This window comes from Cataglyphis hispanica, chromosome 2 (genome assembly GCF_021464435.1).
Source record: "Cataglyphis hispanica isolate Lineage 1 chromosome 2, ULB_Chis1_1.0, whole genome shotgun sequence".
Classification (NCBI taxonomy): Eukaryota; Metazoa; Arthropoda; class Insecta; order Hymenoptera; family Formicidae; genus Cataglyphis; species Cataglyphis hispanica.
In genome coordinates this window covers 8449199-8465994 of record NC_065955.1, presented here as the reverse complement: position 1 = coordinate 8465994, position 16796 = coordinate 8449199, and the positions used below count along the sequence as shown (strand labels likewise).

At 30.3% G+C, this 16796-nt stretch overlaps 1 protein-coding gene across 2 annotated transcripts; it reads left to right on the top strand.

Annotated features, from left to right (window-relative positions):
* Window positions 1-1622: 1622 nt before the first annotated feature.
* LOC126859102 (orcokinin peptides-like) lies at window positions 1623-16406 on the top strand. 2 transcript variants are annotated; one of them, XM_050610062.1, is made up of 4 exons: window positions 1623-1824; window positions 7781-7862; window positions 12732-12840; window positions 14822-16406. In XM_050610062.1, exons 1-4 carry the CDS (start codon window positions 1750-1752, stop codon window positions 15027-15029), a joined length of 474 nt encoding a protein of 157 aa, XP_050466019.1. In that variant the 5' UTR covers window positions 1623-1749; the 3' UTR covers window positions 15030-16406. The 2 variants fall into 2 exon arrangements, with proteins under 2 accessions (XP_050466019.1, XP_050466018.1); XM_050610061.1 differs by lacking the exons at window positions 12732-12840; window positions 14822-16406 and adding an exon at window positions 11114-11948.
* Window positions 16407-16796: the final 390 nt, after the last annotated feature.

The following is a 16796-nucleotide window of genomic DNA, read 5'->3' as shown; positions in this document are numbered from 1 at the left end:
AATTTTTAATTGCAAAAATATATAATAAAAAAATTGCAAAATTTACAAGAAATAATGATTTGCAAACTTTTAGCGAATTAAGCTTCAAAAATAAATATTAATAGTAAAAAGACTTGTTAATTTCAGCAGGAGTTTTATATCGATAGATATTTCATTAAAACTTGTAATTTTAATTTTATTTCAAAATAACGAATTTTAAACATGTAGAATATTTAACTTTCAATATATAATCAATGCTACCTTCTGCATCATTATGTATTACATCATTTACAACTCCTTAGAGATAGGATTATACACTGCAAGCGACGTTGAGGGCTTCTCCATCGTTGATAAAGGATTCTTGTGAAATTCAGCTAACATTCTACCAAAGTTACATAACATTTCGTATATGTCTGTAATAATTAATTACAATGGGAAAGTTAAGGAAGCTCACGCGGGCATATGGTTCCCAAAGCAAAGACGATCTTGAAACATAAATCCAAACGGATATGAAGGATCCGCTAAAAGAGCTCACGCTTGATGTGTTACTCGAGGGTCGTTAAAACTTCTGCTCGATCTTAATTCTTATAGTAAATATATTAAATACTCAGTACACGTTTCGGAAGACGTCGAGAAATGATGATCTTTTCTTAACCCTTCAAGTGATATTAATTTGTACATATTCCGTTTATCTCTCAATATTAATCTTCTTCTCAAGCCTTTAAACGCCACTTTGATGTAACGTCGGTGTTTGACATTAATTGATGCGTTATCGAAAAATACTTCATTTGACGAGAATTACTAATGGTCAGAAAATACGTCAGGTTTGATAAACGATTATTAATTTACTCTAGACAGCTTAAAATGTATAACTCTAACATTATCGAGACGCAACGATATGATGAGGAAGTTAGTTTGCTGAAGCTGACAAGTTTATTAAAATATTATTATATTCTTCTCTAGATTGATAGTAAACAAAATAAAATAAATAAACCTTAAAAAATAAACCTGCAATTTTATCGAGTACTTGTATTCTTAGAGGAGCAAGATTTTTAAATCTTTTTTATCGGTTTATGACAAATTTTTCGAAAAAAAGCTTTTTATTGTTTAAAAAAATGGTTTTTATCGATAGAAGATGGTTATTTTTTTTTAGGAAAACAAAACATTGTAATTGCAATTATTTTTTTAATACTAGAGTAATTTTATAAAATTGGATTGTCGCTTTATATTTGAGAAATAAAAAAAAATTGAAGAGAGATAGAGAATTTTTACAAAATTGATATTAAATGCAGAATATATTAAATTTGTCATAATTAAAAAGATTTTCATTTCATATCTCAACTTTATCGCGAGGAAAATGATGCGCAGTTTTTATTTTTATTTCGTACATTTATATCTACGTTGCTGAAAATACTAAACTCATGTATTATTTATTTATTCGAAATAGGCTCGTGTGTATTAATTTATTATAATCTCACATACAATCGTCTTTTGCATAAAAGAGAAATAAAAAAAAAGTGTCTAATCGCCGTCAAGGTGCGTGCTCGCGTCTGCGCGACGTTTGCGCCCCTTCCTAAACAGGAGGGGAACGCAGCCCTCTATATATTTGATGGAAGCACAAGACTCGGGGCACTCCACGCGTTTTTCACGACGTGAGCATCCACGGGTTAAGGATACCAAGCGACAGATCACAATTTTCTCTTAAAGATACAGTCATCCAGCATTTGTTTTGGTATCACAGACACCCTATATATCAGACAACGCGGCGTGATGGCGGTTTCCTCATCGATCGCGATCGCTTTCATCGGTGTGGCCGCTTACGCGGTTGCAGCCGGACCCGTCCAGGTAAAGCACCCTTCATTTATTTATATATTATTCCTGTCAGCGTCACATTTAATGCAATTTTAATTGCAATTTTTATTTGACTCTCTGTAAAATAAAATCTTTAAATATTTAAGTGTCAGAATCTAACATTTTGTACGTTTAACGGATTTTATGTTATATTTCGTGATTAAGCCGAAAGATGTTTTTATTCTTTTTTATGGTTTTGTTATTAATTAAACCTCTCGTCAAATAAAATTAAGAGAAATTTGTTCGAGAGCATATTTATAGACTTGAAAAAAAATTTTTCAAGAAAACATTGAATAAAATACATTGTTCAGAGATTTTAGGCGTAATTAGGTTTTAAGTTATGAAGAGTTAATTTTATATAAGAGAATATAGATATCACATGTAAAAATAATATTTTATGTTGTAATATATAAAAAAATTCACGTTAGAAATATCAATTAAATTTTGCACGTATTGATGGATTTTTTAACTAAAAATCTGCGTGACATTTTCTCTATTGCGCAATAGCATTTCGATATATGCATGCGTAATAAAGAAATCAAGGCAAAAATAAACAGACCGTAAAAATAACAAAATTTTATCTCGTTAACAATGATGAACAATGTCAAAAATTTAAAAATTAAATATGCGCAAATTTGCACATAACTTATGTCTACGTAAATATTATTGTAATTATAGCAATCCTCATTGCGTTTTTTTAAATTATTTTATTTAAAGTTAAAGTTTTTTTACATATACACACACACACACACACACACACACACACACAATTAAAGGCAATTTATTTTAAAAGTAAATGTATTTTTCTTTTTATTTTATTATTGTGATACAAAAAGAAATTTTGCAAATTTACATTAGAGATAAATTTATTAATTTTAATACGGTTATTAAATTGGAAGACGCGAAATCATTGGTATGCTTTAATTTGCAGCAAGCGCATGCAACAGGCGTGTATTCACGCTGCAAATCATTATAATTGCGAGTAATAACATGAATGAGCACTACATCGGAATAGCTGTTTATTCGCTGATTTCGTCAATTGCGTATTATACGCAAACGAGATTGAATTGTATTTGACAATACGCGCCACCGGTATATAATTAATCTTGTCACGTTATAGCGAACATAATTGAATGATAAAAGGCGTCACACTGTACATTGCTTTGAACATGATGGAATTAACTGTCCAAAATGAGTCAACATTATTGTTTTAAAATTACAAAAAATTGTTATATTAATTGTTATATATTATCATGTTCAAAAATTCAAACAATAATTTTATTTAATATTAATTAATATTAAACTATTATTAGACTAACGCTTATGATTATACTTAAATTGATTGTATATAATAACGACACAATAAGAGTATCAAATTATTAGAGTATTAAATTATTTTCTTATTAAATTTCTCTAAAAAATAATTACAATTTTATTTCAAAATGTCACTTTAATACAGATTATCTACGCACGACAGCAATATTTAATATCCGGCAAAAGGCAATAGCCGCGCAATTAAATAAAGAAGTTCTGTAAATAAAAGGGAGATCGGAATTTTTTTGCGAGAAACTTTCTCTTTTTTTATAAAGAACGAGCGTAACAAAGAGAGGCGCAAATTTGCACGGTGTAATTACGGGAGCGATTTCGCTTCGAAGATCTACCTACATTGTCCCGCGCTTTATATTAATCCTACCCGTCGAACCTCTCCGGGAGAGAACTTGGACGTTTGTGTCTAGTCTCTTGTGCTCTCTTTTTACTCTTATCGCTGATAATGCCGGGAGCGCGATGCGCCTAGTTGGCGTTCGCAACTTGTTGCATCCGGATCTGGACCGTCTCTCGGCGAAGTGCGCTCTTCTTCTCGCCAAATAGTCTTCTCTCGCGCACGCTATTCTCGTGTCATGACCTTTCCCCGCGACATTATCCACGCGAAATTACTGCGTTCAATGATTTTCGCCTCGTTTCTGTTCTCTCCGGTCGGGGATAAGCCACGAAGTCGCGACATATCGAAGAAAGCTGCACTTTGCCACTCTCATTTCGCACTTCCGCAGATTGAAGTAATCTCGGCAGCGTTTCTCGATAAAAGAAAAAAAAAAAAATGAAATCACCGCACTTTCGAGCCGCCGCGAAGTGGAATAAGCGAAGATCGATCGTAAAAATAAGGAGAGTATGTAAAAATAAAACTCAGAAACTCTATTTTAATCATAATTTTTTCTTGAAAAAAATAATGAAGAATAATGTATTTATAATATATTTATTAATAATTACTTGTTTAGTTATTACCACTAACATAAATTATTATATGTATTTTCGGATAAAATATAAATATATAAGCAAAAAAATAGTTTTTGACTTAAGCTTCACATTACTATCATTCGAATCTTGTCATAGCAACAGCTTAGTTCCCGTGACATTTATCTCTAGCGAGGAGGAGGCAAGTTGAATCTGACCAAAGAGCGAGAGAAAATTCTTTGGGGTGACATCGAGAGAAATAATATATTTCCCTTTCTTATAAAATGTTGTAAATTTTCTCTCTCTCTCTTTCTTCTACATATTTTACTCGACGATACCATCGGCTATCTTTAATGCAAAAACTTAAAGCAAGTACGCAGGGCGTACACGCGAGATTGTAATTTGCAAGGACATTCGCGATAGCCGATTACATTGAGAGACGAAGAGATGCTCGCGAGACGAAGCTTTCGCAAATCCGATGTACGGATTAAAGATTGGATGATGTACAATATATGTCGCAGTCCGGATATATGCGTTTCTGCACGCAAAAGTTTTCCCATGCATACTAATGGTGCCCATGAGGCAGCCACGCGATATGTATACCTGGGATGATATTTGGATTCGCCTTATAAAATGACGGCGCATGTGTGCGCCAGAATATCGATATTTGTATTATACGTTCTCGTAATTTATTCTTCTTCATAAAGAGAAATCGTGATTCTCTTTTGCATTTTTATAGTTGAGCGATGTGACATTAAGCATCAACGGAGAGATAATCCCAATTCCTCATATACGTACACGCACACAATGGAATTTATATACGGATTCATACAGAAAGAAATGTTGCATATTTATGTAACTTTGTGTAATTTTTTTTTAAGAATATAGTTATATATAATTATTAATTTTTAATCAGAAAAATAATTATATAAAAGTACAGTTATAGTTTTGCTTAGTATACGTTATAAATAGATTCATTATACAATAAAATATGAATTCTCATGATTTATTACTCTAAAAAGTATAAATTTTTTTTATTAGGCAAAAAAGAAATAAATTGGGCAAGAAATAAATTTAAGCAAAAAAGAAATAAATTGAATTTAATATTTTTTTTTGAGAATGAAAACATGTGTGCACTTGTATAAACACTATGTTTATGTTGATTAGTTTCTTTAATTATTACTAAAATATTTAACATATATGTATGTCTGTGTATATATTTATGTATGTGTATCTTTCTTTTAGCTTGATATAATTTCTGAGACTTTTTTTTATTTTTTTTGTATATACGTGACATAAATATTATATTATATACCTAACATATATATGTATATATGACGGTATTATATTTTTCATGAAGTTTGCAGTTACAATCTTTTTGTACGCTTTGCATACGCACATACAACCTGTCCTTCTAGATTTACATAATTTTTAAAATATTTCCCCGAAGATAATCTAATATTCCAATATTAATACATAACGGCGATATCATTTTTCATAAAGTTTGCAGTTGCAGTCTTTTTGTATATTTAGTAGACATAGACTTTTTCTCGAAAAATTAAAATTTTTACCAACGTTCTTCATTCTATGCAGAAACCTTTGCGATCTTTGTTTCACGATTGTCGTAAATAAGATTGATACGGCACCGCGCTATTTCTAGAAAGCATTTAATTTCTTGTTGATTGCTCTCCCTCGTTATTTATTTAAAATAGGTCAAAACTTCATTAACCTGTTCAATTATGAACTGCAACTCGCCAGTTACTATATACGTATCTCGCGTTGTAAGTAACGGTGCGTGATGAGAAACGCGATTTCATCGGGGGGATACGATCGAAGTTACGCCGTCGCCGTCGACCGTTCGAGATTTTAAGAGGAAAATTAAATCCGTAAAATTTTCTATCCTTTGGTACATTTTACGACGCATGTGAAACCTCATTTTCTATCTCTTGCAGTTGCTCCGGAAGGCCTCGTAGCTAGTAAAAAAAAGCTTTTTCATGAAATTCAATTGAATCGCTAAAATGTGTCGTGTTTCGAAAAGAGAGGGAGAAGAGAAAGAGAATATACATCAATGCTCGTGTAACGCATGGCTTTCAGTTTTGTCAAATGTTAAGGTCGCGAATAATCGATAAATTCGAAGAATGGAAGAACACTTTTCGATCGAAATAAAAAAAAAGCAGGCAATTCATCGAACAAAGACGAAACCTTCGATACGACCTTAAGGTTCGTAATTACTCATGCGAGTCAAGTAAATGATATAATGACAAGCCGTAGCGGTAATATATCGATCTGCAAATATAGGATGCATTCAAGGTCGACTTAAAAAATTAACTATTGCTTCGAGTCTTGCAAAGGACGTATTAAAATTAAAATTAATATGATACATTATATAAATTATACAATGATAAATTATGTAACTTAATTATATAACTTAAAAAATATTCTGAATAAGAAAAGTTTTTGCAAAACCTAACATATAATTAATTAACATATGTTTTTGACAGGAAAGAAAAATTTCCTTTCTTTTCAAGATATCTTATAAATGGATAGCTTCTAATCTCTCCACTGTAACAAAATTCAATTTTTAAACTCTACTTGTGAATAAAGTAAAATCAAACGAAAAGAGGTGAAAATATGAAAGAGAAACGTTATCAACAACGACGAAAAAAATACATAAAAAGAGTAATATGAAAGAGTTAATTCTCGGCGAATGTCTGTACAATATCGACCATCATGATGGACTTTCAATTCAAGCTAAATTAGAAGACGAGGTCGGGAATTTATATTATACACCTGTCGCAAGGATGGTTTGTAGGGTAGTAAGGCCGAGTAGACGAACGTGAAGTGACGAACGAAATTGTAATTAGCATAATGCAATTCTCGCTGCGAGCTCGATAAGATATCGCGAAAAAGCTAACGAACACGTGCCGTCGACATGCCGAGAATTGGTCTTAGCACGTGGTCGGTAATTTTTCACGTGATCAACTTTGCATTATGCATACACGCAAATCAATTTTCTCTTTTTTCGGCCAATATTATGTGTATTGCAACGCTCGTTTAATCCTATCGATGTTGGATAAATACTGAAATATATATGTCGAAGTGAATAATTGCGTGTTTTGCTGCGAATAAATAATCCTACGCTTTTGATCCACATCTAAATACATCAAGTTTGTCAGTATAGATATATCGCGACGTTTGAATAAAAAAATAAATGATACACGATGCAAAGCATTTTGCAATTGTTATCTTAAAAGATAAATAGATACACATATTTTTTTACGCCGTAACACGAATATATTTTAATACACATGGCGCATAAAAAATTATTTGTGATTTTAAACACACAATTTTATATACATGATAATTATACTGATACTGATGATAATAATCGTAATAATTATAAAAAAAATTAATAACCATATAGAAATAAAGCAAAACATCTATTATATTTATATAATTTATATACATCAAAATTCTCAAAATTCTTTTATTTTTCTTATTAATACTATATTCATGTAAAATTTCTACCTGATTTCTTGACTTTTTAATATCAATAATAAAGTTAAATTATATAATCTTGTGCCCTTTTTACATTTTTTACCGTGAATGTTGATGTACATAGTATAAAATATAATTTTCAAACAACATATAGTTGTATTAGTAATAAAACCAAGATGCTTGTGGCTATAATTAAAAAGTTTTGCTTATTTTCTGCTTACAGGGTGTATCAAACGCGGTGCAACAGGATACGTATGCATCTCCGGCAGATCTGGCAATTGTGGCAAGATACTTGGAAAATCGCAGTGAGTATAATATAAAATAATTGACTTACTCATTAGGAAGGGAGAAGAGAAAATATCTAAAGACAGAAAGACATACAAATTTTATTTATAAATGATGAGAGTAGTTTTCTAAAATTTAAATATTGCAACTTATTAAAATGGATGTTTTTTTAAATCAACTAAAACATATAAATATTGATAATTTATTATGAATATTATTTTTAATCAATGTTTTTTGTCTTTTTCTCATTTTTTAAAATTAATTAAAAATTTTTTTTATTATGTCACAGCCAAATTTCTTTAATCTTGTTTCGCGTGCGTGCTTGTCTTTAATATATACGTAGATAATAGTTTCCTTATTCTTTTCATCAGAAGATTGGATTTATAAATAAAATCGATGACAGTATTTGAAATAAAATAAATATACAGAAATAAAAATAAAAGTTGTAAATACCTGCATTTTAAATGTATTGATAAATAATTTTTGTACCATATATACAGTTGCAACAAATTAGATACATTTTCTCTTTCTCTTTGCTCTTGGTCAATACAATAAATACATAAATAAATTCCGTCTAAAATCCGTTCACCTTATCACGCCACGGACATCAGCAGACACAATAAAATAAAGCCGAAAAACACAGGTCATCCTACTTTCAGAGAGAAACGTTTTATACTTGGCCATAAATTTTTTGCAAGTACACGCGATTGACGTATTATAATGTAATTTGTCACTATTATTGATTTTTTTGCTTTTATTTTAAATATATTGAATATATATTAAATATATTATACATATATTGACGAGTGTACGCATCGGCTAATTATAGTGAATTATGTTTTGCACCGGGAAAAAAAAACATGCGTGATCGATACCGCATTGAGGCTACTCTACGTAAACTGTGAGCCTTTGCCCTTTGATGTATTACTTTTATACTATGCTATCTATGAACGGAATGTTAGATTGTCCGATATATTTAATTGCTTATAGCATATTATATATATTTTTTTTAATTAATTAATTATAAAGGAGTGTCGACCCATTATGTTAGCATATCGCCCGAAATAGCTTGACCATATCACAAAATTATGGAATGAATTAATATTAAGTAATTACATTAATCAAGACAAAATATATAACTATTACGGAAGGAAAATATTAAAAGAAGAAAAAATCTTTTCAAAAAAAAAGGAAATTTTTCAGTTTACCGAACATCGTATATTTTGTTTTGCAGATATAATTATACAGAAATTATATAATTATATAATTATACAGAAAAGACATAAAAATTATATATATATTTACTTAAAAACTGCTTCTAGATTTATAATGCTTTCCGGAAAAAAAGAGAAATAAAGAAATTTTGTTAAAAATTAAAGCTTTTTAAGGAAGAAAGAGAAATAAAGGGCTGGAAGAAAATGATATATAAAATATAAATTTTCTTCTAACATTTCTAATAAGATTAAATGCTGTAGAATTCAAATTTCTTCAATTTGTGTTTGTATTATTCATAAATAACGCGGTTTTATTTTATATGATCGCTAGAATATCCGATATCATAGAGTGCATTACGTTATGTCGACTAATCATTGTCTTGTTATGAAATCGGATTATCAAGATTCAATAAATAATAGATTGTAGAGCATTTGAATGCACCAAAGGCTATCTGATAGATAGAAAATGTCATAGAAACGTGATTTTATGACGCGATCATCCCTCTGATTGCATTTTATGGTTCGATTATAAAGCATTACGATTCAAACATAAAGTCATTCTGCAAGATATCTATATTTAATGGGAAATACAAAACACGAGAAATGTAATCGTTAAATTGGTTGTTCGTATTCAATTCAATTAGCGTTAAACTTTATCATCAATTTAAAAAATACATGAACAAGCAACATCGTTTTAGCAAAATAATCACATACAACACCTATCATTAATTTCCGAATTTTCTTGCAAAAAAAAAGAGTAATTTATATACACAGAAATATTTTCTCAATAATAAATCAGAAATAGATACTGGGAGAATTAAATAGAATGTAGAATATCGATTCGTACACAAATTATTGTTAAATCGATTTTCTGTAAGATTACCGTACGATACAAATATCCTTATGGGATACGTGTTAATTAAATAATGATAAAGCCTGTTTTCCCTTTCCTTCGGTCTAATACTTGAGAATTGTATTAATATTTCATATACATATAAACGAGCTCGTAGCAATGAAATATTGATATGATTGACGGTCATATGCTCCTAACTTAATCATTTACGCATCATTTATTCACATTGTCATCTCGACCCTTTCGACCCTGATATTTTCGCTTTATCATCCATTGTATGATACACGTGGGAAGATTTGCGATCAGTTTATCCACGTAAATCACGCAACGAAAAGAGATTCGCGTGAGTGTCAAGCGCGCAGAAAATTGTCACGTGCGAAATGTTGACGTACACGCGGATTATCGATAAGATCGTCGACGAGCCGGTGTTGATAGAAGGTAAGCGTGTAATTAGCAGTTTAGGCATGAAAATCCGTTAATGTCACCTACGTTCGCGCATGCCACGACAATGTTTGCTTCGCATGCTTTCGCACTTAGGTCTCCCGTAACTTTTACTCAAACTCCTGCTGCACGATAAAGTTTGTCTCATACGCGCGGTTCTTCGACGATTTTAATGGCATGTATTATAACTCGTATGCATGTATTATCGTATAAAATAGCACAGCATCGCGCGATAAGAAAATCGAAGAAAATGATTGTATTGTTTCTAACAGATATTTTTCTAAACAATGATTCTTAATCAAATGATGATATTAATCAATGTGACAATTTTGCATGTATTATCGTATTTAATTATCATATCTAAACAATATTTGTATATTTTCAACATTATATTTAAACAATGATTTTAATTTTCAACAAATCATAGCCTTCCAAGCATTAACTTATAACGCATAGCATAATTGCATGAATTGCGAGCGTAAATTGATATCACTGATAAATGTAAAACGAAAATTGAAACCAATAGCATGTTATTTTGATGAATTCATATCGCGATGCAAAATTTAAAAACATGCTTTCTATATTATTCTTTCTTTATAGTTATTAATTAATCATTTTAATACAATATGCATGTGTAGTATTGAAGATTGCGGTGTAATTAACAGCGTATGAATATTTTAATATTCAGTATTGCATTCACCAAAATAATATCGGTTTTGATACCCGATGCAGAACTACATTAATTATTGTTTTATTATTATAGGAGCGAATCAGGCAACTAAACGAAACTTGGATCAGCACGTCGATGAATACCGTGTGAGAGATACTGACAGACAACTCAAATTATTAATCGATGAACTAACTAATCGCTTGGCTCAACATTCTGCCAATGATGAACGATTACTCGATGCAATCCGAGATAGAATTGTTGTTCATGACGAAATCCTTAATTCTCCAAATGCCGATCAAGAGAATAAACTGTTAGATCATACTGGGCACCAAGTGAGAAATCTCGATCAAATCGGTGGTGGACATCTTGTGAGAAATCTGGACCAGATTGGTGGTGGACATCTTCTGAGAAGTCTGGACTGGACTCGTGGTGCACAGCTCGCGGGGAATTTTGATCAGATTGACGATGGAGATTTCCTGGATCAGATCCGCGGAGCATCGCTTGCGAGGAATCTTGATCATATTGGCGGTGGACATCTTGTGAGAAATCTGGATCAAATCGGCGGTGGAAATCTGGTTAGAAGCGTCGATTCTTCGAATGTTGATCAATCCGTTGCACAGAGTGTTGCAGCTGTCTCAAGACAGATGCAATTAGCGCAAAGTTTGGATCGGGCCAGGAGCAACAATCGCTTGAAAAACATTGAGTAAATCGACAGTGGAAATCTTGTGGGAAGCAGGGCTGATTGAACTGAATCCAAAGAAATGTACTGAAGATGAAGAGGAAGAATTTATTTAATAGTTTAAAAATGATCGTAAATGCGAGGAATGATTAAATTTATTCCTTACGACATTATTTCTGATTTTCTAATTGTTCAAGAATTATGTATACTTTATATAAGAAATTGGAATCAATTAATCATATTCAATAAATATGCATACGAAAGACACGCCCTCTCTCTCTTTATTTTGATATAATTGAAAATTTAAACAAATCGCACAAAATAATAATAAATTGGGAAGTTAAATCCGGAAAAGGAAAATGTATGGAAAATATAAAATTTAATTCATAATTTTATTTTTTGTTTCTTAATATCTCTTTTATCTTCATTTTAATTAAATTATTTTTTCCATTACATTTCCTATTATATTTATTTCTTTTTCTCTCTCTTTTTATATATACGCATGCATATTTTATATAGAAACAAGATACATTAATTTTATATATGTATAATATACATAGAAGATTTTTAAATTATTTTCATAAATTAAATTCGAAAATATATGTCTTTTTTAATACATTATTAGAAAAGATGCTTAAATTTTCTAATTTATATTTTTTTAAATGAGAATTTTTTTTCTCTCAAATAATTATTATGCGTTGCTTTTAAAAATAACTTCTCAATTTACTTATGATGCACACATTTGATCCACAAATGCGTGAAAAATATATTAGTCATAATAATCATTAAATGGACTGACTGATTATTTTATAAAAAAAAAAACAAATGTTCGAGTATTGATATTATATTTTTTTATTTTTTGTTTTATCAAACATAAAGCCGGAAGAATAATTCTATATAAAATTCTATATACTCACGTATTTATATTTTTTTCAATCAGATCGTTTGATGTTCGTGTCTTTTTCTGAATATATTATCCAGTCTCCTACATTAAAATACATAGATCTAGTACAGTTTTTTAAAATGTTCAAGATGCAGGCAACCGCAATTTAGATGGTTATCTACTGCGGCAGACACGTCGAGGATTGGATTCTTTATCTGGGGCAACCTTTGGTGAAAACAAAAGATACGTACCTCTCAGGTAAGACGGTATTTATTATATATATTATTGATTTGCATTTACATGATATTTAATAATAATATGTAAGTTTATTTAAGTGAAAGGTTTCTATGAAACAAATTTTTAATCTGTCTGGCTGATTCATTAAATATTAAACTATAAATAAATCTTTCAGAATTTATCTTAGGATATATTTCGAGAAAATCTGATGAAACAAAGATATATTTTAAATTAAATCTATAATAGACATATAATTATTTTTTTATAGAAAAGACGTTATCGAAAGATTATATGTATGTATAAATTTCTTTAAAAAAATTATTTGTGTATTATTTTTTTTTAATCAAAATTATGTAATTTTCGCGCCTTTGTCTACGTTAATATTCTTACGGACAGACTGAAATATCATAATCAGTAATTAGATCCAAAAATTGTCAAAGAAACAAATTTAGAAAATTGAGCAGATAACTCAAAATAAAACTAATTAAACGGAATATAAATAGATTTAATTATAATTTGCGCGATTAATTAAACAAAAGTTTTAATTCAAATTTATAAATTAGAACCGCGTATTAATTTCGATTCGATTTAATGCGCATACTTTTATTAACATTAGTACATAAAAATGTTGCACATAAAAAAATTTTATTTCTTCTTCAGAGAGACGCATAATCTTTTCTGTGAATAAGACAGAGAACTTTTGAATTTGTTTCTTCAGTGGTTCGTCGAATAAAAATATTTTTTGGGGATTTTTTATTTCAGGCGTGTAAATGTTATTTTTATTTCCCTTTTTTTTTCAAGAGAATTGCAGCGCGATTTTTCCCCACTTGATCGAGATTATTCTCGACGAAATAAAACAACCATCACATTGCCAGTTGTATTTGACTTATATACATATACACATAGCTCGCCACACTTTATTCCTCCTCTCGCGATCTCTCGTCACTTTTTTACATATTTTTCTACCTGTCCCAACGATAAAAGTGCCACGTGTCGTTTTATTAAAGGGTCACACGCAAGGGGTTCAGTTTCCTTATCGAATTCGATATATTCGCTTTTTTTGATCGCGTTTCTGCCGACAACTCTACCACAAACGCGAAGTTGATCGTTGCCTTTCCGTTCAAAGGTTTTCACAAACGCTAGACGACGAATATCGTTGTAAATATTCGATTACCTGATCCTGCAAAAAAAGATGAAACGTTAAAATCAGAGGTGAAATACGCATTGTTTACGCAATCCTTTTTGCGATAACAAAAGTTTCATTCAACGATGAAAAAAGAAAAATTTAAAAAAAAGTAATTTCGTCATTCGTAGTTTTTCTGATATTGAATAACACTTTCGGCCTTTAAAATCTATCGTCACACACAATTGTGTAAAAGTTTCTTCTCTTTCCAATTTTTCAAACTCTTGTTATTTTAGATAGTGCCCCGATAAAACTTTTGTTACTGGCTATCGCCCTTTCGTTTAATCGCCATTTTTACAAATTCCTGATATCAGAATATCATTGCAGATATTCAATTATGTTCGTCCGATCTCGCTGAAAGAAAAAAGAATAAAAAAGAATTGTGCGATCATATTTCGATTCTCGCGGCTGACTGTATTGACATTTCTTTCATGTCTGACCAGTTCTGGCAATAACTCCTCGTCTGAATATTTTTGACCGTAACTACTTGCCGTTCACAGCAAGAGATTACTTGTACGCGATATTATTATATAACAGTTTTTATCTTAAAAGAAATAAAATAGGAAATTATGTTCAATTTTTAACATATTAATTTGTTTTTATGTTTTAAAAAGTGCGTCCCGATAAAAGTCCATTTAATTTATATTTTTTATAAATATATCTCTCTCTGAAACTTTATTGCTTTTTTAAAAAATAAAAAATAAATTTCATCTCTATATTTCTATCTTATATTACATCCGACTGAAAAGTAAAGTATTTAAATAAACAAGTTACTCTCAGATATGTGCATAACATGCTATCATATGGCCATTATTGTAGGCGATTCGGCGCGATAAGCTTGCAACCAGGTAATTTCGACGAGATCGACCGATCGGTGTTTGATCGTTTCTCCAAGAGGAATATCGACGAGATCGATACCGCGTTCGATAGCTTCTTCAAACGGAACTTCGACGAGATCGATCGGGCCGGTTGGAGCGGATTCGTCAAGAGGCTCAATAATTACCTTGCGGACAGGCAGCGACGTTAATTGGCGCAAGAGGCGGGAGGAGAGAATAGCGGGACGAAAGGACACGAGAAAAGGGCAAAGGGGTAAGGAGAAGCGCGAGAGAGACATTGCTGATACCCGAATCGCACGTTTCAGAGAACTCGTTTAATTTAAACTTGTAAAATTTTGGCAAAATTAATAATCGATTTTGCAAATTAAAATCATCTTTTCTGCTGCCCTTTAATGATCGCACGTTTAAGAACGCATTTAATCGATGTGAAATATAAATGTTCATGAGATTGTTTTTCTCGCGATCATTGGGCATTATTCAGCTGATGCAAGATCGTTTAACATAATTTTTAATTTCCTCGTTTAGAATCGCTAGATGTGTATTTTCAATCACAAATTTCAGAAATTAAGCTAGCAGAAAAATGGCGATTATTTTATGGCGAAGTATTTATAGTTACGAAAATATTTAATATTTAAAAAATTATAAGTTTCTTGCAAAATAAATAAGCAAGTCTTTTATGTGTTTTTGATTAATTTTAACTAAGCTTTTATAAAAAAATATATTTTTTTGAATAATATATAGTATATTCTTAAGATATTTTTAATAACAAAGAATTTAAATGCTTGCGACAATTGGAGGCCTATCAAAAAAATTTCGTTAAATGTAAATCAAATTCATTGTCGCAAAATCTGTAGCTAGCAGAATATCCAGATTATTTGATTAAAATACTTTTAAAATACCTCTTATAGATAAAATATGTGAATCAAACGAAAAACAGAAAAATGTAAAGGGCTTCTTTTATTTGATTAAACCTATGACAGATTTTACCTGGACAGATAAAGATTTTTAGAATGAATCAAAGGAAATTAATCGCCATTTATTGATTCCAAAATAATTGTTAAATAAAATATTTATTCCAAAGGAGCTCTTACATATACTCCTATTGCAATCTTTGACGACTCTTTGAGATACGCTGTGCTGCAAAAAAATAACTAATTTACATTCTAATATACGGCTATGTGTATATATTGTTATTGTGTAATTAATTGTATATACTAATTATCAAATCAACGTGTGAATTTTGGAATTATATTGCGCAAAATTATAAATACTCAAATTTTAAGAGCGATTAAGAAATAATGTCGTTCTTCTTTGAGAGAACTCATTTGAGAAAGAATCTCGATGACGTAAAAAAATACTCAAGATATCTTTATGTCCAAAGCATGTGACCTGGCAAAGATGTTTTTTCGCGATTAATCATATATTAAGATAATTTAAAGCCGTCACTTTGACAAAATATGATCGATTAAAGATCATATAAAATGTATTACGCGGTTCGTCCTCTCTACTCATATACTGTCACTCTGTAAAAAATGTGCTATCTAAATAAAGAGAACGATAATCAATGACTGATCGATTGAAGATATAGCATAAAAAGATTGTTAATGTTAAGAAAGTTTTTAAAGGAGCAATATAATTTAACAGTAAGTGACGTCGAAATATATTTAAAGAGAAAAAAATAAAACTCGTGACTTTATACAATTACTTTCTATATGATACACATAGGGTGTGTATTTTTCAATGTTAGATTCTCAGTAGCTTTCTCAGTAAAAAATAATCTCGTGAAACTATGACGTTTACAACTTTTTTATGCGGTCTTCAATCATTATTATTATTTCTTTCATTACGTATTCTTGTACACACACACACACACACACGTGTATATATATATATATGCATATATATATATATATAAAATTCGGAAATTAAAAAAAAATTTAAAAAACTAGCATTTATTA

Coding starts and splice junctions, on each gene's coding strand:
- LOC126859102 (XM_050610061.1), top strand. CDS start 1,750: ATGGCGGTTTCCTCATCGATCGCGATCGCTTTCATCGGTGTGGCCGCT. Junction 1,825..7,780: donor TTGCAGCCGGACCCGTCCAG/GTAAAGCACCCT, acceptor TTCTGCTTACAG/GGTGTATCAAACGCGGTGCA. Junction 7,863..11,113: donor AAGATACTTGGAAAATCGCA/GTGAGTATAATA, acceptor TTATTATTATAG/GAGCGAATCAGGCAACTAAA.